This window comes from Scophthalmus maximus, chromosome 7 (genome assembly GCF_022379125.1).
Source record: "Scophthalmus maximus strain ysfricsl-2021 chromosome 7, ASM2237912v1, whole genome shotgun sequence".
Classification (NCBI taxonomy): Eukaryota; Metazoa; Chordata; class Actinopteri; order Pleuronectiformes; family Scophthalmidae; genus Scophthalmus; species Scophthalmus maximus.
This window is the reverse complement of record NC_061521.1, coordinates 11,451,369-11,474,855: the sequence shown is the minus strand read 5'-3', so window position 1 is coordinate 11,474,855 and position 23,487 is coordinate 11,451,369. Positions and strand designations below refer to the sequence as shown.

The 23,487-nt window shown below is 41.2% G+C and overlaps 1 protein-coding gene and 1 long non-coding RNA gene across 6 annotated transcripts; one reads left to right on the top strand and one right to left on the bottom strand.

Annotated features, from left to right (window-relative positions):
- Nucleotides 1–3,935: 3,935 nt before the first annotated feature.
- LOC118315443 lies at nt 3,936–15,663 on the top strand. Of its 3 annotated transcripts, XR_004794851.2 has the most exons (4): nt 3,936–4,693; nt 4,898–5,025; nt 10,519–10,576; nt 13,416–15,663. It is a non-coding gene; the product is annotated as an uncharacterized LOC118315443 (long non-coding RNA). The 3 variants fall into 3 exon arrangements; XR_004794852.2 differs by having other exon boundaries at nt 3,936–5,025; nt 15,307–15,663; XR_004794850.2 differs by having other exon boundaries at nt 3,936–5,025.
- A 375-nt stretch (nt 15,664–16,038) lies between these two features.
- Nucleotides 16,039–23,161, bottom strand: hbp1 (HMG-box transcription factor 1). Of its 3 annotated transcripts, none has more exons than XM_035642717.2 (11): nt 23,022–23,161; nt 21,550–21,720; nt 21,277–21,457; nt 20,708–20,828; nt 20,442–20,556; nt 19,745–19,863; nt 19,195–19,351; nt 18,839–18,983; nt 18,376–18,663; nt 17,158–17,299; nt 16,039–17,004 (listed from the first exon to the last, which is right to left on the bottom strand). In XM_035642717.2, the coding sequence occupies exons 2-11, from the start codon at nt 21,620–21,622 to the stop codon at nt 16,987–16,989; spliced, it is 1,359 nt and encodes a 452-aa protein (XP_035498610.1). In that variant the 5' UTR covers nt 21,623–21,720; nt 23,022–23,161; the 3' UTR covers nt 16,039–16,986. The 3 variants fall into 3 exon arrangements, with proteins under 3 accessions (XP_035498610.1, XP_035498612.1, XP_035498611.1); XM_035642719.2 differs by having other exon boundaries at nt 23,029–23,051; XM_035642718.2 differs by lacking the exon at nt 23,022–23,161 and adding an exon at nt 22,552–22,794.
- Between the last annotated feature and the right edge of the window lie 326 nt (nt 23,162–23,487).

Below are 23,487 nucleotides of genomic sequence, written 5' to 3'. Positions count from 1 at the left end.
TGAATGGCTTCCTTCCCTTCACCTTAAGATGCGTGACTCTTTACTTTCTCTGCACACCTGCGCTCCTTTATTTATCCAGCTGTATGTTGCTGCACTGAGAGGATGACATTCCCTGCAGTCTTTTGGGCCTGAATTTGAAATAATTGTTGGAATTAAGCCCGTGTGAAAACTATAACGACGCTTGCTTTTAAATAGGTACAGCACATACATTAATCAACAGGGTAATGATCTCAGTCCCACGGACTCTCCAAAGCTGAGCCGTTTTATCTCATTATGCACAGTAACAGAAAAAAAACAGATGAAGATTGGAATTTTGAGGCTCAGACAGATAAAGATATTTAGTATAAGATATCAGCATGTTTAAATTTTTTTTAATATGCACATTCTGCAGTCTGTAGACCTCTATCCATGCATATTCTATGCTGATTTCCACATAATGATTAATTACATCAAAACTCAGAAGCTTAAGAATGGATATTATGTGCAGTGTATTTTCGAAAGTTGCACCGTGTTCAGTTCTTGTCGGCCACAGCCACAAACCCACTGCTTGGTTTATCATTATTTGCCCCCGCTCGTGGGACTTTAAATGATTTTCTCTCCTGTCAAAGTGTAAAATGATTTTATGTTGCAATTGATTCATTATCAATGATGATGAGGACAGAGCACACAAAATTGTGATGATACCAGTGCTCCATTCATCACATGTGAACGTGACTGCAGACACAAGTATACTGTAGATATAAATACTCAGTAAGTGTTGAATTTTTGTCCTGCCATGTTTATTCAGAGCTCAATAATTTGCTTTTTTTTCCGTTGACAATAAGTACTGTCCCAACTTCTTGGTGTGACACGGCACTTCCTGGTTATCTCATTACCCCCCTGCCATTTCGGTGAATGCAGTCACCTAATCAGGGCTATGGGTGTACTTAATGATATCTATATGTCTCTGGGCTCAGGGCTATAAAACTGCCTGTCTATAGTAATGTAAAGGCATTACATTCCACAACCTTCCCAATGAGATTTCATTTCTCTTGGATGGACGGTGTGTTAGTCCTGTAGCACCCAGATCTACTTTGAGGCAGGTTCTCCATCTCCTATTTGTCATGTGGCAAAAAGTATATTATGGTCCCCTTACTGTGCCCCAGGTTTGAGGTTGTTGTCATCATTAATTCTAGGCTCCGCAGTGTTGCTACGGCCCATTGCAAACCCACACCTCCGTATTAGCTCTGTGGTGATGCATTGTTGTACCGTTCACATTAATAACTACGGCTGCGTATAGCCTGGTGAGGCTGGTAAGGGAGGAGACAGGCAGAGTGAGCCACAGCACATTATGAAGTCTACAGCAGAGACCTCTCGACGACGTAGAGAAGCAGGAGCAAATTGATGGCTTTGCGTTCGACCACCTGCATAGGCTAATCATTGCGATAATCCAACGGCAGAGATAAAAACAACATTCATCTCGCAGAAGCTATTTCTGCTGATGCTGCTGGGAAGTGTTTTGCTGGTATTTAGCAACTGCTAAGATGTTCTGAGCTGTGGCTCGACATGAATGGTTTTTTTAGGAGGTAACACAGGTACAAGAGGAGTTGAAAGTCTGGAGTAAAAATAAAAATAACATCCAGCGCCCACAGTTGTTCGGAGAGTACCCTGCACTGTTATTGGTTTCCTTTCCGGTGGGAGTTTCTTAAATTATTAAAAAAGCATTTATTTCCTTTTTTTAAAAATGCACTGTGCATCTAAGTAGATTGTGTTGAAATATCTTATATATATATGCATTAATATGCATACTTCTGAGTGATAAACCCAAAGTTTGCTACAAGACAATTGCAATACTACATAAACGGTTACTAGTTCTGTCAGACATTTATTGATTTATTCTGTTTTGATCTTAACGGCAAGACGATGATACATTCATATTGGGTGGTATCGCCCTTTAAAATCTTTGGCTGGCCTTTTATACAGCCTCTTCTGAAGGACCAGCTCTTTGTGGCCTCAACATCTGCCTAGTAAAGCTGCTATCACCGCTCACATGGTGGTAGAAAAGGAAGAGTAATTATGTATCTGTGAATCCTCCTGACAGATCCCAGAGTTTGAAATAATCCAGTTCAATATCACCGGTTTCTGTAACATGTCAGTTGAATTTTGTTTTAAACAAGCTATTGAAAGGTCCCTGGTGTTTTTCAAGAGGCAGTGTAACTGGCTTTCCCAGAAAAACTGGATAGTTGCTAAGTGGACAATTTTTGCTGCTTGCCATTAAAATATTTAATTTCATGTGCATTGGCAGGTGCATACATTGTTTTGATAATCTTTTTTACTCTTTTGTGTTTAAGATAATAAATCAATGTCTGGGTCATTGCGGTGTATTTACAAAACACATCGGTGCAAATTTAGTGTAGAATGTGGCCCACAACTACTTCTCAAGTACTATTTATTGTGAAGAATACATGAAATACGTACATAAAGTTTTGTCTCTAAATGTCCTGTGCACCCTGAACTATAATTCATTTAGTGTTTCTTAGCAGCACAGGTCTAGTCAAAGGATTTGCCCTCGTGTATTATGAAGTATTGTGAAGTTCTGCCATGTGTAGGCTGAATATACAAAACTGGCTGCACTGATTTGTCTTTTGATTGTTTTTGGCTCTTAGACTGTGGGTCTCTTGATGTTGCTGTTGATATAATTGTGATATTCTTCATATCATAATTAGATCTAAACAGCTGAGGTTTGCCACTGCCAAGCTGCAGAGCCTAGGCGCCAAATATCACAACTCTGTTATGATACATAAATCCACAGCACAGCTCTATTCACCGCAGTCAGAACTTATTAAGACATCGATATGTTTTCCATTGGTTTGGCTGCACTCCAGCACATGAGATACCCAACTGCTGTAAAGAATTTAAAACCTTTCTATATTTCACATTTTTTATTAAATTGTGATTCCATCCGACCCATTACTGACTTAATTACTGGCTAATGAGGATTATTTTGTTTTTGTTTTAAAAAGCAGAAACAGTAAAAAGTACTGTGCCCATGAGGGTCAAAACAGAAACACAACCGCATTTCAAATTATAAAAAGTGTCAACACTTCTCCTTTGTGATTTGACACAAACCAAAGTCCTTGGCGACAGTCCAATGTCCTTTCCTGTTTCTGTTCCTTGCTCGAATTTAAAAGAAGTGAGTTTGATATTTTATGTCAACATTCATCTGGTGCAATTTGGGATTTCAGCCTATCATGACATTAAAATGTCCCGTTGAACCCAGAGGGCGCACTGAGAGGGATCACAGTAGGACTCAAAAAGTGACATCAGAAGGGCTGTCTGACCTGAGCGTCTGTACCCTGTGTTTGACTCTTAAAGCACAAACATGGTCTTTGTTTCAGCAGGTGGCCTGTCCAGCCAGCCGGGGGACTCGGGGATGACCATTCTAGTCAACTTCAACACCCACCCAGAGCGTCAACAGTTACCTGACAGCAGGCAGAGTTTAGGGCGTCCCTGGAGCACCAACCCACCTCAGCACATCCACTGGATAAACCCTGAATTGACTTGACATGAAAAGTTCCTGTGTTTTGACCCTCGGGGGCCACCGTAAAAAAATAGTTTTATATTAATTGTTCCCCTTTTTTGTTTATAATTACAAACCCAAAATACAAAATTATTAGATTTAGATTGTGTTTCTTTTCAAATTGAATCCAAGATTAAAACTTGATTATTACTAGTAATTATTTTTAAATGTTTGATTTTATTATTTCACGCTGAGACAGACATAATAAATTAATTGTAGTTTGAATTGTTTCGGTGGCTGGAAGAGCAACGGCTGCTGATGGCTTTTATCAGCTTTGGCTATGTTGAATTGGTTGAAGATTGTGTTTTTAGTTGGTTGAAGGAATTTGAAAAGGGGCTGGGGGGGGGGGGGGGGGGCGATCCAGAGACAGGATGAGGACAAGCGGCCAAAAAATACAATTTCAAAAAAGGTAACAAGTCTGGCGAGGTTCGGCCGAAGCAACAACACCACGAAGTGAGGCGACGTCCTGGCATGGAGGTGGTGATCGGACCAGTGCTCACGTACTGCAGGTAAGTGAGCAGATGCTTGCAGAATGAGGAACAGGTACATGGAGGAGAAAATTGGAAGGAAGCAGGATCCGGAGGTCACCTCCAGCCAGCAGCACACACTTTCAGAGGAGAGAGGCAGAGCGGGGACAGGAACACACACACACACACACACACACACACACAATCCAAACAAAGACCAGGAAGTGAACCAAGCTAGACAGAAACTCCATAATCCCGACATCTTTAGTCTCCCTGAGGACGACGCTTTATATTTCCTGAAAACTTTTTGCTTGGAGATTTAAAGAGAGTTGATTTCCACTGAGGACGTTTGCCCTCCTTTTATCTCTGGCCTTAAACTATTGGACTCAGAGGATAGTCCATCAGTTGTCTATAAAGATTAACTTTATAGACTTCCTCAGCAGATTACCCAAACCCTGCAAACTCTTGACAGTCTCTTTTAGTCCCACTCATTACACTGATCACCACCTATTGGAAGTGTGAAAGTCCAGACATGTCGCTCCATCTGTTGGGAGGGAATGGTGATTATTAGCTCGCGTTAGAGTTCTCTTCGCTGCTTCAGCTGGCCAGAAAGTCACGTGTTCAGAGATGAACCTCGGAGCTGGATGGATTCATGTGCCTGGGTGAGGTGAGATGAGGCCACTGTACTGTGTTCTGCCTTTCAAAAAACACCAGTCGTATCGTCCTCCCAAAATGACACCGATTACCTCCGCAAATAACTGTGATAGTGATAATAGCAGAGGGTAAGAATCAGATAACAAGCAAGGGCGTCCATACGGTCTCCTCGTCTGTCTCTGATCCCTCTAACTTTTCCCGTCTCTCTCTTCCCCAGAGTGTAACTGTCATCTGCGGCCTAAGCTCAGTTTCTTGGCAAAGACGATCTTGTTTCCCCGAGTGCAGGCGATGCCGCTGTTTCATCTTTCACCCTCCTCCTTAAAGCCAGAGAATGGAACAGAAGGGGTAGGTAGAATTGTCCTCTGCCTCTAGTGGGTACAATTGTGTGCAGTTTTCTTTAGACATCCATGTACCAGCCTTGCACATAGTGCCCCGAAAAATCTTCAAATTGAATTTAAAAGGGAACCGTGTATTTAATTTTGAGCTAACAGAAAGGTGTGTGGGAAGAAAAATGAGATGAATTATAGCATATAAAACATGGATTATATCATTATAGAACAAATAGTCCTGTAAAAAGGATAGCGGTTCATTATTGTGGACTTCATAAATTAGCATATATGGAGCATCCAAGGCAAACATCTCATCTGAATCATAGCCAGTTCCTTTTCATTCAATTACATTTTATTTGTTGTCGTGCCAAATCACAACATACATTATTTCAAGGCACTTTACATGGTAAAGTCGAGAACTTGCAACAGTACAGAGAAACCCAACAGTTCCCACAATGAGCAAGCACTTGGCGACTGAGGGCGAAAACCATTTCTAGCAGAACCTAACAGCTTTAGATACTGAAGCTACAGGTGGTGTTCACTCGGTCAATTTCTTAATATTATTTAAAAGTACTAATAAAAATGTATTTTCTTCACCCTGTCAGTATTTTAAAGGCATGTTTAAATGTTTCTCTTCGTGTCCGCGGCTGAAGGAGGACAGAACGGTCCGACAGATCATGGATCAACACTCTACCTTATTTACATAATATGTGAAATGCAAGAGAGGAGATGAGAGAGGACTGGAGCGCGCTGATTCATTTACAGATTTCAATCGCGCAAATGTTTGGGCTGTTACGTCTTCATCAGAGGAAGGGGGGTGGGGGCACGGCCTGCAGTGTGTTCCTGTCATTTTTCATCTTCGGTTTCCTGACCTAGATTGAAGAATCACCTCATTCAGCTGCTCATGATGGAAAACCTCTATGTAAAATATATCTGGTCACCCTGAGAGCAAAAAAAAGATCAAGGCGATCTTTGAAGAGTCTGCACTGATGGGTGAATTTCATCTTGCTTAGCACCGTGACATTGCTTATATAGGGTCTATCAGAAAAGTAATTTACAGTAAGAGTTGTCAAGCACTGGTTTGACACAATGAGTGAGGAGCGGTGTAGTCCACAGCTCTTACTTCAGATGTGTCTGAACATGGAATAAATACAGTTTATAAATCCTGAATTAGTTTTCCTCAAATGAAACTGTGGCCAGAACATATTACGGCCGCGTTGTACTTGCTGGCCGATGCTGAGTTGTCGTTCTCTGTCTGATTTGCCGGATTCTTACCGTTTAAGGTTTTTCTAGCTGTACTCGGGAAGCAAGCAGCAGTTTGAAGCGCACAGTCGTGCCGCAGAAAGATTCAATTTCGCTTCCCTGAGACAAACAAAAGTGCGTAAAAAAGTTGTTCCTTTAATTCTTAGGCCATTCGGGCTGATTGCTTTGTGTGGTATCTCGCAGTGATTTGAACATACACGTGGAAATCTTCCTCTTTGAGCCTAAAGTCCATTGTGCAGAGTAAAAAAACCTGATGCAACCTGCTCCTTGATGCAGCTGGGAGTTGCCTTGTCCGCATTTTTCTCAACGTCAGGTCACTTCAAGGAGGCAGGTCAATTACGGCCTTTTATCAAGCCAGCTGCACTGATACTACAGCTCTTAACCGTCTTGGACAAACGTCAGTTTGTCTGAATAGTGGCTCATTGGAATCTGAGGACATGCCGCTGACAAGGCACAGTGATTAATGGGCTAATGAAACAGTTAAGTGCCTCAGTTGGTGCATCACAGCAGACCTGCAACACAGCAGCAAATAGTGACGTACATGTAGTGCGAAAATAGTGCAACGATCCCACTATATTATTAAATTATCGGGTGCCATCTTTACCACTTCACGAGGCTGTTCAGGTCTTTGGGGAACTCTGGAACATCTTGCATGCAGATCGTAAACCATCCAGCAAGCGATCATAGCACAACCGGCATCTCCAAATGGTCTCTGGAAAATCCTGCAGAGGCCGCGCGTCAGGCCGCGTCTTTGACAGTTATGGCAGCAGTTCTCTCGGTATTTCCCCTCACACTTTCACATTTTCCTTATGTTCTGAATGTGCTGAGAGACACACGGCGCTCCAGAAATACCCGCAGGTGATAACTAGCTGAGGTCTTGTAGCAGGTGTCCTGTCAACTTCCCCATTATGTATGCATCATACCTGTGGGTGGAGGTGGTAATTAACTGTTGCTTTGTCATTTTTAGCGCGTTGCCATGACAGCTCTCTCTGTGTCTCTTTTTCTCACCTTTACTTTTCTCAATTAATGTCACCTTCTGTACTTCCAGCGTCTCTTTCTGTCCCTTTTTCTTCTCTTTATTAAATACATTTAGTGTGTTGGGAAGGCAGTCAACATAGAATCACCTCATTGCGCGTGTGTGTGTGGGTGCGCTTGCCTGTCTGTAGTTTTTGAGGGGCCAATTTTGGTCCCCAAACCGTGGTTGTGAGGACATTTTGACCGGTGACAGTGCCATCCATCATGGGCACGTAGGGTCAGAGGCTATCTGTCCAGTGGGCTGTGGTCTACAGGTGACAGCAGCTACCGCACAGTGTCTCCGCTGTCATCCATCTCCCGGATGTCAAGTGTGACAAGACCTGTCCACGTCAGTTTTCTGCAAAGGATTCGGAAAAAAATTTAGAGTGACTGACACAGGTATTGAGGTCTGTGGCTGATTTACAATCTTATTTTGGTTCATAATTTTGGTTCAGGTTTTTTCTGTTCAGCCATTTTTGGACACGAATTTGGAAAATGTCTGGAACATTGGGCCCGGAGTGTGCCTTTCAAATATGACGAACGCAGCAGGAGATTGTCCAGGTCAGACTAGTTCACACCAACGGGCTTTTCGAGTAAGTTATTTTGCTGCATTTTGTGACAATGGCAAGGTACTGAGACTTAGAATCAGAGAATTCACGGCCCAACAGATGTTGGTTAAAAGAGAAAAACTCCTTTCTGGCATTGCAAAAAGTCGTATACACAAAAAAAAATCAAAACATAACAAAGCAGTCAAAACCCAGAACCAGATAATCAAACAATAGGTCATTCATAGAGGCAAAATAGGAAAAGGGAAAAAATGAAAGCGCATAAAGAAAACGGTATTAATGACAATCTGGCAGAGAACAATAACACTGAAAGAATTGAGCAGAGGCGGGGGAGTAGTGAAGTAAAAGACCACAACAGGAAGTGCTGAAGGAACAGAAACTCGCACGATGTTACACACTCCACTTTGTGTTGGTGAGATGAAACAAGCAATTTTGTCACATTGGGCTCTGGGAAAATGTGCATTAGATACTGCTCGAATAACCTGCTCTGTTATTTTAGATTGCTTTATTGGTTTTAGTGATTCCGTTTTTGTCCTTTTGGGGACTGTATTGCATAATTATCAAGAAAACATCATCAGAAATGAACCTGCTGTATCCCTCTCTGATATGCCATATTCTTAACATAGATAGTATTCATTTCAGCGCCAAAAATGTTAGATGGGATCACTATATACAGGCGCTGCTCTTAATGTGTCCATCCCCCGTATGTAACAAGTTCCATTTTTTCCGTCTGCCACCTCTAGACAAATTGAGTAATAAGATGAAGAGCCGCTTGCGGTGAAATATTCAATAACGAGGAGGGTGAGTATTAATGTTTTGAAGTGGGCTGTCATCAAAAGATTTAGTTGAAGAGAGAGCGGTGACGTTGACAGATGACATCTGAGGTCTGTTAAAGCTCGCCTGTCTAATTTCACACTGGAGAGGGGATGAAGAGCAGACATGCCAACAGGAACATGCTACTGCAAATCTATCTTGTTTTCAATGGCTCAATCACTTGTTATCTATAAAAATATGAAACAAAGTATAATACCTGATGTTTCTTCAACATTACATCATTACACCAACAAGTCCGGCTTAATGCTAACAACCTTACAGCTTGTTAAATGACCAATAAGAGGGATATCGGTGTACGTGTGTTGGCTGCAGACAAACTCAGCGTGTGCCGTGATCATGGCATCATTAGACGGGGCATAAATGTCTCAGAGGCGATCAGAGGCGAGGTTCATGGATCCGTTTTATTGAATCGGGCCCCTCTAGAATTAAACGTCTATCCTCGTGTCACACGGCGCCCTTCGCAGAAACAAGTCGGTAGTTTCCAGCAGAGCTAAAGCAATTAGGCGATTGACCAAAAGATGATCTTCTTTGGTAGCAGCAAATTCCCTTGTCACAGCCTCTCCATTGTGTCCTGCGCCTCTTTGTCTGCTGCAGTAAATTGAATCTCTTTGTGTTATGGACCGTTGGGCTGTCAAAACACAAAAACAAAACATGACAACTTGAAGACATCACCCTGGGCTTTAGAGAATTTCTGTATTTTCTTACATTCTATACAACAAACTACTAATAAACAGAGAAAAATAATCCGTGAATCATTATCACTCGGTCATTTCTTGACTCAAACCATTAGTGTGGGGGGGGGGGGGGGGGGGCAGACTGTAGACAGTGTTTTGGAGGACCAGTGTATTACAAGCATGATGGGCAGACGTGATATCAGGGATTTGCTCATATACCGAGGGCAGGATTAGAGCAGCTCCTTATATGATCTCACTGATGTCTCCAAAGATTCAATAATAATAAGGTGTCTGTACCCAACGCATTGTTTGCTTCCCTTCTTCTATTATTGGCACGAAATAATTCTCACTCATTATGACAGTGTGTAGCACAAGCCGACTGCCAAGGTAGTGTTCACCTTCGACTTTGGCACTGCGGTATGTGCATGTGGAACGGATGCAGAACAATGCTGCACTTTGTTGCTACGGTTGAGTGATAGGACCGTGATTTGATGAGGCTTATTCACATTTTTACCCGACTGGTTAGACACTGGGAGAAATCTTTGGTTGTTTCAGTAATTGTGGGCAATGTTACTAAACAATGAGCAGGATTCCTTCGCGGCGATGCTGGATTTTGAGACTTGCATGAGGTATGGCTCTATGGATGGAAGCATCAGTCCGTCTCCCACTTGGATAGAGAATTTAGGGCGAGACTAAAATATCTTATCATCTATTGGATGGATTCAAATGTAAAATTCGTTACAAAAAAACAGAACAATAAAAAACATTCGTGGTTATGAATCCTAATGCCTTTGGTGATCCCATGATTATTATTATGCCACCAGCAATGTGAAGTTTTCAAATATCTCAACTGTAGATAGACTGGCAGTGTCTGTACGGACATTGCAATTCCAAGTTCCCCTCAGGATAAATTCTATAATAACGTGGGCGATCCTCTTGCATTTTCTCGAATGCCATCATCGGGTCACCATTAATTCATCCACTCTCTTAATTTATGACCAAATACAAAAAGGAATAAGGTAAGACATTTCAGTCAGCCGTAGCTGCACTTTGTATTTAATGCCAAATAGCAGATGTTAACATAACATCGGGCCTGATTCACGGGTTTCACCCAGCATCTATCAGCTCTGGTCATGCTAACCATCAATTTTTTCACAGCTGTTATCCGACTATTCACGAATCAGAAGGAGTACAACCAGCAGATGAGCATGCAATGGTGAGTTAATGACAATGATTTCTTCTAATATTTAAATTCACCCTAAAACATGTCGACAATCACTAAATGAGTTCCTGTTGTGCTGGTCTCCCTAACCAACATCCTTACTAAGCTCCCATTCACCCAGCATGTCGCCAGAGCGTAACTCTCTCTCTTTTTCATCCCTCCATCTCTCTCTGTCATGTCTTGATGTCTCATTAGCTGTTTACTCTCGGGTTATTGATCTCCGGGAGACGTTAATTACATTATCAAAGGTTGAGTTGTATCTCTCGATATCGTAGACACAGGAAATGAGGATCTGATTATGTTTACTGTTTTCAGTCAGTGCACGGGCTTGAGCCTCAGTCTAAACCCTGAGCATGATTTCTTGAAAATATGAACCAATTAATTTAGAGGAAGTAATAAAAGATCCTTGCATTTCATTTGAATGACCATTTTCACGGAATATAGTTTTTTTTTCTCTTTTGTAAACCTTCTCTCTTTTATTTCCATGGCTTCAGGGGAGAAACTAAATTGTCTCCTTTACTGACTAATTTGATGACTATTTATTTGATAAATCATTTATCTATCACAGATTCTAAGGATGTACTAATCCAACCTTTTCTTTCTCTGAACCCAAAACCACAAAGAGTGAAACTGACACTAGGTACCTTGTATCTGATACCAGTCATAAAATGAAAACTTAACGTGTGCAGTTGAATGGGATAATTTCAACATACAGTGACAATTATTCACACAATAATTATAAATGGGGCCATTCATACACCATCATTCTTTTCAAGCATGTAAAAAATGTCATTATATCGTATTAGACAGCTTTGCACCGCCACAATGCACTAACCTCAATTAGCTTTTTGACTATTTCCTAAACCGGGGGTTGAAATCTTGTTCAGCTCGACCAAACTAATTAAATTTACAATAACATTCGTAAAGAACTACATAAAGATCTGGACTGATGACTTCTGGCTGATACCTGATCCAGTTAATAAGGGCAGTTCATCCTTTACAGCACATATAGGAGACCAACACAATGTCATATAAAAATAGTTTTTGTCTTACCAAAAGTCCTAAAAATCAGATTTTTTCAATTTACAAAGATATAAAACTGGGAAAACAGCACCTAATCACTTGGAGAAGCTGGCATGGCTCCGGGGGATGGAAATATGGTTGGTCAGGAATCTGTCCAACTAGTGAATGGATGGCCACGAGTTGACACCAGTGATCTTCCTTTTTTCACAAGCAAACTATTTGCTGGATTGCACATCTTCTTTCCTCCCCTCACACTGTATCACGGAGACTTAAATGATCGCTGACTTTTCTTGCGCGGTTGCCATGTGGACTTGAACAAGAAGTCTCAACAGCTGTTGGATGATTTGTCAAGGAAATTTGCCGCACACGTTTGTGTTCCCCTCAGGATGAATTTGAATCCCTCTAATCCCCCGACTTTTCATTTGGCACCATCGTCAGGTCCAAGTTTAAATATTTCCAGTGCTGTGGTAAACATCGAAAAACTGCTTAACGTCAGCATGTTGGCACTGTCATGTCATTGCTTGATATGTGTCTAATTAAATTCAGTCGACACATTTTTCTGTCGATTGAACGATTGATGGATGTTTATTGATTAATCCTTTCAGCGCTACTTAGACGTATTAAAAGGTTATGTCACGCAGTTGTGACACAGCATTCTCTGTTGGACTACTAAACCAGTCACCCGGAAGGCAACGCAGCCCAGACTTAGCCCGGGCTCGAGTGTGTGTCCACGTTAACACACCGCTGTAATCCAGGGCAGCAGCCACAGTACGAGCATTAGTGTGGATTAGTATGCCACGCAGCGGTGGTGTCCCCGGCTCCTCTGGAGCTTTGTTCGACTCTCATGTGATTTCTGTCCTCTTGGCTGTTCTGTTGTTCGGCTGTCAGAGCAAAGTGCAAATTCTATCAGCAGGGGTTTATTCAATTCAGTTCACTGTTGCCTGAAACCTGTGGACCAAGAAAATGGAATGATTTTTCCCCTTTCACAGTGTTCACACACCATCCAATTAGGACTCCGAAGCACAAGGGAGAGAGTAACAGGCAGACGGTTATGTGGGCAGTGAGAAAGGATATAGCTGGAGAAGGAAAGGAATATGGTGCCTATGATAACCAGGTTATTGAAGGTGGTGTCTGTGCAAAGGTCAAAACGAGACGTCTCCCACTATAAAAAAAAAACAAAGGGCAAAATTTGCGATCGCACATTTTCACAAATATAAGGGATTCTTAGCAAAGATGTTTGTGTATGTGCTGTTTTTGTGTTGTGCTATGTTTTTCATTCGACAGAAGGGGAAAAACACACCTTCAGCAGCAATGCGTGAGCTGGTAGGTAATTTGTTGGGTTGAGCACGTAAAAAGAAAAAATGTGTCTGGTCCTATCAGGAAAACAAGTGTTTTCCTCACTGCATCAGACTCGCTGCTGCTGCTGCCGCTGCTGCTGCCGCCTCTTCTGTGTGATGTGCACTTCACAAAATGTCACAGTATCAGTGAGCTGCCAGAAAAGAAATCCACTTATCTTCTGTTGTTTGTCTTTTACCTGCAATCTTCTTCTTAATGTCAGCCCACTTTTTGAAAATGACTCCTGTATCCTGCACAAGTGGCGAATGCACATGAACACCAAAAGAGGATCTCTGAGCACCAAGTGATCAGTAATCTATTAATATAAATGGTATCTGCAGGTCTATTATTTATATTATATTGAATATATATTGAATTTAGTTTCCTCCAAAACAGCCTAAAACTATATTAGTCTTTAAAAAGTCTTAAATATTTTGTCATGCTTACAACAATTAATATGTCTGCATGTTTGCAGGTTGTCAGGAGATGTGATAGACAGTGCTTATGAATTTGAAGTGGGATAGTCGTGACAGAGGATGCTGCTACAGGAGGCAGTTTCATCCTGGAGTTTCAGTCAGAACAATCTGACCTGCCGCAAACAATGTCACCGCTGATGTTACAGGAGGTCGCCGCATAATCATAATCTCACACATGTCAACTTAAGCAAAAACATAAGGTAATTTTAAAAGATGAACAAAATGTATCAATATATTGAGAGAAAAAAAAACCATAAACTTTTCTCATGTAACATCTTCACATTACTTGATTTGATTTGTGTGCCTGTCAATCCAAAACTTTATTTGATTTCATTTGATATCACATTTCAGAAGTTAAAAGCAGCTGATGTTTGGCTTTTTTTTTGTTTAAAAAAGATAAAATTGATACGTAAACTATAATTAATAAATGATCAAATAACTTGGCAATTCATTTAAATGTTGCATTATTTTTAATTAGTCATATCATTAGGAATTGTTTTAATATATTGCTGTAAGCACGGAAAACAAATGTGATAATAAATACTACTTAGACATATGGTCCGTATTTATTAATCCTTGTACTTTCATATTTTGGCGGTATTAAATTATATTCTACATGGTATTCAGAAGGTCTTGAAGGTTTTGACTTGACTTGGTGAACCCTGTGACACAAAAAACAAGTACTGTATCAATCACACTCTCAAAATGTGCAACAATTATAGCAAAAAAGGTATAAAAGATAAACTGAAAAAACAAAGACGTGTCTATAACAAAGTGCCAATTATAGATGACTGCCAGACATGGGCAAAAGCACTTTGCTCTTACAAAGACAAAGAGCGTCTGCTGTCTCTCAGCGAAAGACTAAAGCTTATTGCCACTTATTAGGAAGCCTTGATTAAGGTGCAGCCTCTGCAAGGAACCTGATGCATACATGCAAGCTGTTTTGAAATCTACCTCATCACAGGTAAGATGGAGCATTGCTTCCTCCGTACAGCGTTGTTATATGTCCTTTATTGATGTTAGCTGTGGAAGCATCTTGGTAAGGTCTTTGCATGTCTTGGCAGCCACTGAAAATCACGTCAGTAAACACAAATGGCGCGTGTGCTTCAACAGTAATGTTCAGACACCTCTTATGACAGTAACACCTGGTTTTCATTGACAAAACTGTGACACGATTTGAAAAAATCCTGCTTTTCATTTCTGATCAGAAAGCTACTATACTCTGCAGTCCTCCAATTGAACCTGCAACAGTCTTGAACCAGAAGCGCATCAGACACAACTTTCCATTCCTCCGTATGTTGCATGAAGTATTCAAGTCGGATCATTTTGGAGTTGCCCGTTAACGGAGCTATAATTAGATTCCTGTGCTCGAGAGGCTTGCAGGGTGTTGATCATTGTTATTTCATGTGGCGTGCGGTGCCATGCATCTCATCCTTACAGACGAACCATTTTCTCCCTCAAGATATTCATAAACACCCAAATAATAACTTCCCAAATGTCCATAAATCATTGGAGGCATGTTTTTTTAATGTACAGTGTGGTAATAAAATAAACTGCTACTTGTATGCAATTGCAGCATGTTCCCGAACCACAGATATACTATACTATATATGAGTCACAATTTAAAATGGAAAACCAACTTCAAGTGTCTTGGTCAGGCGTTGGGCCAGATCATTGGTTGTACAAGTCACTTGACTGGAGGCACGGAGCACGATTCTTCCACTTGACACTCCCTCATTTGGTGTTTTGACCATGACCCCTGGTGCCCTCTGGATGGGTCATCATCATCCTGTATCTCCGTTAATTTGTCAGGTTTTTCCTTTAGTTTGCCACCAGTCTGTGTATGTACGTGTACGGTCTTCTCTATGTCAATCATGTCATCTTTTACAGAAAAGACGATTGATATGATAGACGTTCACCCCATCAAGAGGCAATGGCTGTTCCTCAAAACAAACACTGGGTGATAGCGCCCCCTAGCGCTGTCATTATAGATCTCAAAAGTGGTAATCATTTTTAATGTTATTACCAGTTGTTTTTTTAATAATTTCTTTACAATTGTATGGACATCAGGCGGATCTTTCCTTTTGTAATTATACGTCTTCCTTGGAAACGCTGTCTTCATTAACAAGCTTATGATAATGTGTTCCTTCATTTTCCTTTTGTTTTAGATCCTATCTCATTGCCTGGGGAAGGCACCTGGGATCAAGTGAATGAGATTCAATTAACAACTTCATTCAGCCCAGGAGTAAGTATTCCCCCTACAGTACAATTGCTACTTGGGAGGCTTTGTTAGCATGTGTGCATGATGGTTTTGATGTGGAACAGCGGCAGGGGAACAGAAGAATAAAACACACTTTAACTGTGTCGTTACCTGGAAACATCAAGCTTTACTGGTTGGACATTTAGATCAGTGGATATCAAGAGCTCTTAAAGCTTCAGGCAAAATGGGCCTGGTTCAGAGTGTCGTAAAAGGACACGCACTTGTTCATGGGAGGAATCTAATAATAATTCAAAAATAAAGGGCAGACAAAAACATGGGATAGGACACAGAGCAAAGCATCCTCGCAGGTTGCGGTTACAGTTTACAGTTTAAGAAAAAGAACCAAACACTTTGATAAAATGCAAGTTTAAAAAAAAAATATTTATAATATGATACAAGGATATTTTGTGCAAGAGGTTGTTGGGCCTGTGAAACCTGTACATTATGAACAAAGCACTTTAAACTCCTTAGCAACCTGAAATCAGATCATTGCTACTGAGCCATGACTATGTCAAATGGCTAGCTATCACCACACTCGCTGTATTGTACAAACGGTTTCCACCTGTATACAATGGCTGTATATGATTAGATTACATATTTATATAAAGTGCAAAAGAAACAAGCACTTGCAGTGAAGGCCTGAAGTGCTTTGTGACTGAGTGTAAACCCACCACCACATGCTGACAGCCATCTCACCCTATGGCCACTAGGTGGTTGAGCAGAAATAGCCCTAAAGACTTGGCAGGGCGGTATCACAAACTGCTTGCCATAGTTGAGCTGCAGAATATAGACTGTACTAGAAAATGTATGAAAGGGTTACCAATCTGTGCAATATATTGAATCTTACAAATATAATCAATATGAAAAGTTGTGAAAAGTTACCTAAAATTACCCTTTTTACAATTATAAATAGCCACTTGTTGCTGTTGTTGTTGTTGTCTACCACTCCTTCTACACTAAAGCATAGCACCACATGCTCTCATTTTTTTTTCCAACCTTGAATATGAAATGACCTGAAATACACGTGAGGATTCATTCCTATTTCAGGGGGAATAAGACATCTTTGACATTAAAAGATATAAGAAAATATATGCACTGTTAGTGACTAGATTACATGCTTTGTTTATAGTTCATACTTCTGTTTTTTCTCTCTATAATGTTTCAAGGTTAAAAAAAAAAGGAAGGGAATTCAGCATCACAGTTGAGTATCAAGAACGCAGGAGAGCGAATAGGCATCAAGCGGTCCATCAGACTCTGTCCAGCACCTCTCCAAGCCAAAACACCAGTGGCTGGGGATTCTGGGAGGTTAACTAGGTCTGCTGGGAACCCTGTGAGAAGACATGAAAAGAAGATATACAGATTGACACCGATTTGGGGGGGTAAATAAAATTAACATTGTTTCAGGAAATGTCAGAATACAATCTGTGTTGTAAAAACAAAATAGTGACTACATGTCTCAGTTGTGTGACTTTGGTCCTTACAGAGTTGGTTCTTTTACGCTTCCAGCAGTCTGGATTGAGTCGTTTCTGCTCCTCAGCCAGAGCTTTGGCCTCCATGGTGTACATCCTCCTCTCCTCACTCTTCATCTTCTTCCACTTGTCACCCAAGATGACACTAATGGCTCTGGAGTGGAAATATCAAGAGGTAGAGGATGGAGGATTGATGAGCATACATATGTACATACATTTTTAACAGATCTGAATCTAAAGCTCTTTGCTATGAAACATTTGATTGCATCTTAGAGCCTAGCACCTAGATGAATAAAAAATATGTTTAGAGAAAGAAAAATGAAAAAAAATTGATTTAACATGTGCAGAGCAGAGTTTCATCACAGTCTTTTCCCGTTAGAGGGGACGAGTTAACCGACACAACAAGGTGGATGATTTTGTGTCAAAGAAAAAAGCAAGTGTCTAATAGGAGTTATCTTGGATTCAAAAATCCTATGCAAAAAGGGAACCTGTTTACTGATAAAGATAACAATCTGTAAACTTTCTCTGATGAGGAAGCAGCATCTGGAGGTAACACTTATAATCTACACATACATCTTCCAAGTGTACTGCGAGAGTGGGGCTGCATGCAGGGGCTTTTTCTTGTGATGTCATGAGTTTATTACCTCGTGGGAATATTTCCACACTGTGCCTGCTGTAAAAGTCATATTATACTCCCTGTCTCAGTCACTTCGATTAAGACCCACGTGATGGACAAAGTCAAGCATTGTTACAATCTCCAGTTAGCTGGTTTCTCTCATAGTCTGTTTCCAGTTTGTGATCGTCTCTATTCAATATCAACTGATTAGCCACATTGGAGCCATGGTGTCAAAAAACAAGCTAGAATAGAAACGTTTACATTTAGAAACAGTGCAGCAGTGTTGCTATTGGCCACCTGAGCACATCCCATCAGTCAAAAGTTGAACACGGGTGAAACTCGCCCTGTGAAACTGTCAGAGCTGACTGGAGATCTCAGCGAAACACATGCTGGAATTCATCCGCCTTTTAGGGCTGAATAGAGGTAGATGGGAAATGAAGGAAATGTTTATATCCTGGACATGTACTGTGACCATACCTTAAGTATGGCGCACTTTCATTTAACAGTGATCCATGTTAAGATGTGACCTGTGATAGAATCTGCTTCAGGCTGCCATATACATGACAGTGTGAATAATAATAATAATAAAACAGATCCTATTGACTTTTGCACACCTGTTGTCCTTCCCAGGATACATCTGCGTGTACTCCACTCTGTACTTCTTGGCAAAGAGCATGAAGGCATTCATTGGCCGCTTGCATTTTGTAGGCGTGACCACGCTGGCTGTCCCTGAGGCGTTGCTCCTGTTTGATTTGCTAATTGAGGATTGTGGGGAGCTGGAGCGCTCGAGTTTATCACAGTCTGGACTGACCGCACCTCCGCTGGACAGGGAGGTCCTACGCTGACGAGCCATGCTGCTGAGAACATACACTGCTGAGGAATCGAGTGGGGTGAAATCATAGCTGCAGAAGAGGAAGGAAAACGGAGACATGTGTTGATATTGATTTAGCTTTTGTAGCGTGCGTACATTTGCTGTTTGTTCCCAAAAGTATCAAAAAATGTCATCTTGTCACTTAAAAATTCTGCAACGCACACTTTATAACTAGTAACTTCATCACATTATTTAGAGCCACGTACCTTCTGAAAGTGTCAAAGACGACCGAGTCATCACAGTTGATGGCATCTGGGTGGTTCGGTGGCAGGCACACATCACCAAGCTGCATCTCGTAGCAAGGTATCCCATGGTGCACCACAGTAAGGCTCGGATAAAAGGAAGACCACCCTAAAAACAAAAAAGATAGATAGTTACTCAAAAATAACCTTAATCCTTAGATTATATGAAGGATTCCATTGACAAAAAGACCAATATCACATTTTGTTTTAATCTTACACTCTCTTCTCATAATGCAGAATGCTTAACCTGTGGTCTATTTGCAGTATGTTAGGAGTATATTTCTATATGATGCTGAACATGAAACAAAAAATGATGTTACCTTTATGTTTGACAAAGAATGGGTGATCTAGTCGGCACTCTGCTGTTAAAAGACCGCCATCAGCTGAGCCGGGGTCAAAGGTCAGTTTAAGAGCTGTCCGGCCAAAAGACACCGTCTCTTCGTGGCTCACCAGCTTCAGGCCCTCTGATCCATATCTCTGTGAATGAAGCAAAAGGAACCAGAAGAGAAGTTTTCACTCAACCAGAAGTTGCGTTAATTGAACCCAACACTGAAGAAAAGTTGGCGTAACTAAAATGAGTGCCTGATTATCTGAAAAGTTCAAAAGGTTACCGTTATGAAAAATGACATCACCACTGAAAATCATCAAGAATGTGTTTTGTCACTCTTTCATGTACTCTGCCTGTACATCACCTTGTGGCCATTCCAAGCCATCGTAATGTCTAGTTTTCAGACAAGCGAAGTCTGTCACCCACACTTTAATCCAGCAATATCAAACATAAGGTCTACATAGCTGGAAGGTTTTCCAGAGCATAGCAAATTTCCATGAAATATTTCTAAGACATGCTCAAGTTACTTTACGCCGCCTAACCTTGAGAGATGAGGAGAATGGCATCATGGTTTCATCATCTGAGTCATCCTCTGAATCCCTGAGTTCATCCGCTTCCTGCCACTCGACATTAGGACCACGATGGAAGCGCAGGCGAGTTCCTGAATATCAACACAACAATACAGTGTGATGACAAGGCAGATGTGTTCTGATGCTGATAAAGAGGATGCTGGGAAAGGGGTGCAATGTCGTTGTTTGGACACCAGAGAGCAGGATTTCATTACAATTGTTTGTAAGTCATGTTAATCCTGATTCAGAAAATTGAAAAGGGGATTCTTCGTGAACACAAAATTGTACAAGCATCTCCACTGTTTCTGTTCTTTACAGCCTTGACTGTGTGTCTAGCTGTCATCAGCAGTTTAAGGCTATATCCGGGGGTTTTTTATTATCATTACCGATAAAAGAATATTACAGTGCTTGACTTTCAGACTCCAAAAAAATTGTGTTCTTCTCCTGATGATATTTGAAAAATGTGTTATAATTTACATTTGTTTTCAAAGATTACAAATGAATGACTTTATTGTCTTCTAATGGGGAGTACATGTTTACACTGGATTGTGCCTTTAAGCTATAAGGCATACTTGCAAAACCATTTTTTTCTTTTCAGGACATTTTTAGAAAAGTCTTGAAATGTACACTCAGGGAAGCATATGCTGTATACATGAGTGTATGTGTGTACCTTTCAGGAAGCAATGCCAGGCTGTGGAGGGCCAGGAGTGAGACCAGGCCATGTCTTCATCATCAGAAAAGGATGAGGACATTGAGAAAACTCCAGACTCCGATTCGCTGCTAGCCTGTGGTAGGTAATAGAAAACATCATATAATGACATGAGTAAAATAAAGAATTTCAATTTGAATGTCAAAAAGAATTCACTTGAAAATGATCAGTGCTTCTACAAGAGTGGGGGATTTTGGGATTTTCTGAATCTGGAAGTGAAAGGTTACCCTGACACGCCTACGCTCCCTGAGGTGCCCTCTGGACGGGTTGGGTGCGCTGCTGGCTAATGGGGGCCGCGCGTAGGAATGTAAACTATTACTGTTGCCAAAGATGTGGACTGGAGATGATCTGGAAAATAATGACAATGGTGTAAATATATAGAATTAGTTGGTTTACACCACACAACTACATTTGTTAGACATGAGCATTATTTTCTTACATTACATGATAAACAAACAAAAAATTATTACATTACATATTACATATTTTGAGTATTGTTTATCATATATCTATGCAGCTGAATGTTATCCTATATAATCAATAGTTAGCCAAGTTTACTGTAAAATGTTTTTGATATATCCTGGTCATAATGATGTAAACATTGAAAATTGTCAGGGGACATTCCATAAGACACTTTCTCAGTCATGTGGTTAATCCTGCTTTCTGGAATACCCCCCAGGTATACTAGTGTTAACTTGTTATTGTGTGCTTTTTTCAACATCTCTTTGCGTTTATGTCACATGTATGCAATCATTAGACTTGAATGATTTTCATGCTATTACATATTTGTTCATACCTCTTATGCTGGGCATCCTTCAGCAAAGGACTCTGTGGACTGGTGGCAATGTTGGCCAGTTCAGCGAGCCAGTTGGTGCTCGGGGAACAACTGAGCTCCTGGTGAGACACTCCTGCTCCCACCTGAAACAACCCTGGAGCCCTCTGGTCCTCCTCCACCTCCTGCAGCTCGGGCAAGTCATCTAAAGAGAGGTCAACAATAATATTCATAATGAACAGGAGAAAAAAGCTCAGCCTGCTTAAATGTGACCTCTTGCTGGTGAAGCATTTTTACCATAATCCATGTGGCACCCAGGTGAGGATGGCAAGTCTTCGTTACACTTGAGGGGATCGAAGGACTCGTCCATTCCCACAATGTCCCGCCGTTTCCTCTTTTTTTTCTTTTATAAAAACCTGACTACAGGTCAGTTTACTCAGCATCCATCATCGTGTTCTGCCACGTCAGCTGAAAAATAACAAAATTAGAGGAGTCACGACGAAAGTCACGAACACAGTTCTATTTACAAGGCTGCTTCAATTAAACTTAGTCAATACCCACCCACAATTAATGTAAATGGATATTTTGTTATTGCATACAGTCTAAATGGTAATATGTGAAATCTTTTTTCCTTTATTGTAATATTATGGTTTCTTTGAGACATGATGAACGGATCCATGGAATTCAAAAATAAAGTGAAAGAATTCTGACAACAGAATATAAATAACAAAATAAATAATAAATAAAACCCCACACTGAATCCAATCATTGCGTGGGATGTCATGTGTGGGGATGAGTGTGATGAGAAAGGTAGGCAGCCTTTGGGGACTCCTTTGTCTCAGAGTCGACAGTGAACCTCTGTGGCTGGTCACGTGACGCGCTGCGTGAAGGCCTTGTTTATAAACTTAAAAGGATGTCGCGCATGCGCACCGGCGCTCATTCATTCACAGCTGCGTAGCCAAAGTGATAAATATCAGGAATTCGTGTTGAAAAGTGGCGTGTGGAGGCCGAGAAACGCGAAGTGGTCACAAATGTGAAGGTGCATTAATGGCACGGTAACAACACGTCAAGAGCATGTGGAAACTATTTGATTTTAAAGACGTGCAAAGTAGAATTAATTGATCGAATATAGAAAAGAAACATTGCATAGTTTAAAAAAAAAGACAAGAATAAACGGTTATTTGCGTCCTTACAACCGACCAACAGTCGCTGCGGGAGCTCACGAACCACCGTTTACACTTCGCGAAGGCGGATTTACAGACAAAAGGCCGTTAATTCAAAACATTTTGAAAGTATTACTTTCACAGTAGCACTTTGAAACGCGGGTCTGTCGTGTTCCCCACTCCCCAAAAAGCAGCAGCAGTGTCCTCGGCTCCGAGAGGCCGTCGGGTCGAACACTGTAAACAAAAGAATGTCAACAAGTTGAGGCATGACGCAACCTCTCTGCCCCGTTCGAAATGAATGACACCAAACCGTCCACAAGCCCCCGGACGACGTCGACACGCACAGCACGGCGGCTTTCGCCCACTGAGCTGGGATGTTGTTAGTTTCCCTGCAGGGTGGGATAGTTATCACCAAAACAACAAGCGTCACAACGACAGAGAGGAAAAAAACAACCAACCCTGTCGAGCACAAACCTGCGATTCGACGTCGAACAGACGCGTGACAGCGCCGCGCGACCCCCGCGGAGACTCGGGGGACACGACGCTCGCGTGGAAAATAGGTTAGAACGAGTCATTTCATCGGGAAAAACAAAGTAGACAACTTACCACTTACCAGACCTGTCGCCATCAAAAAACTCTCTGGCGTTCACTCGAGGGGTGGCAGTGAATGTGTCCAGAAGAAGCCGCCTATTGGTGGACAAGTAAGTCAATAACGCAATTCCTGTGATTCCATTGGTCGACACTGTCGAGAAAAATACAGAAGGCGGGGCCAAGTTTGTTGATCATCATATCATTGGATGAAAGTGCATGCCTGTTACTACCCAGTAACAGCTGATTGGCAATAACAGGAACAATACATGGTTATTTTTTTTATCTGCAATGTGGCAACAAAGTACTTTTTGCACACATTTTTTTCTAGATAATATAGTTTTTTCTTTCTTTTGCAACTAAATCGTTTCAACTTGTTTTTAACTGAAAGATCTAGTAAAAGAACAAATGAATGACTATGGATTTTTTTTTTTTAAATGAATCAATGGTGAAAGAGCAGAGAATGGTGAATGAACAGCTGTGA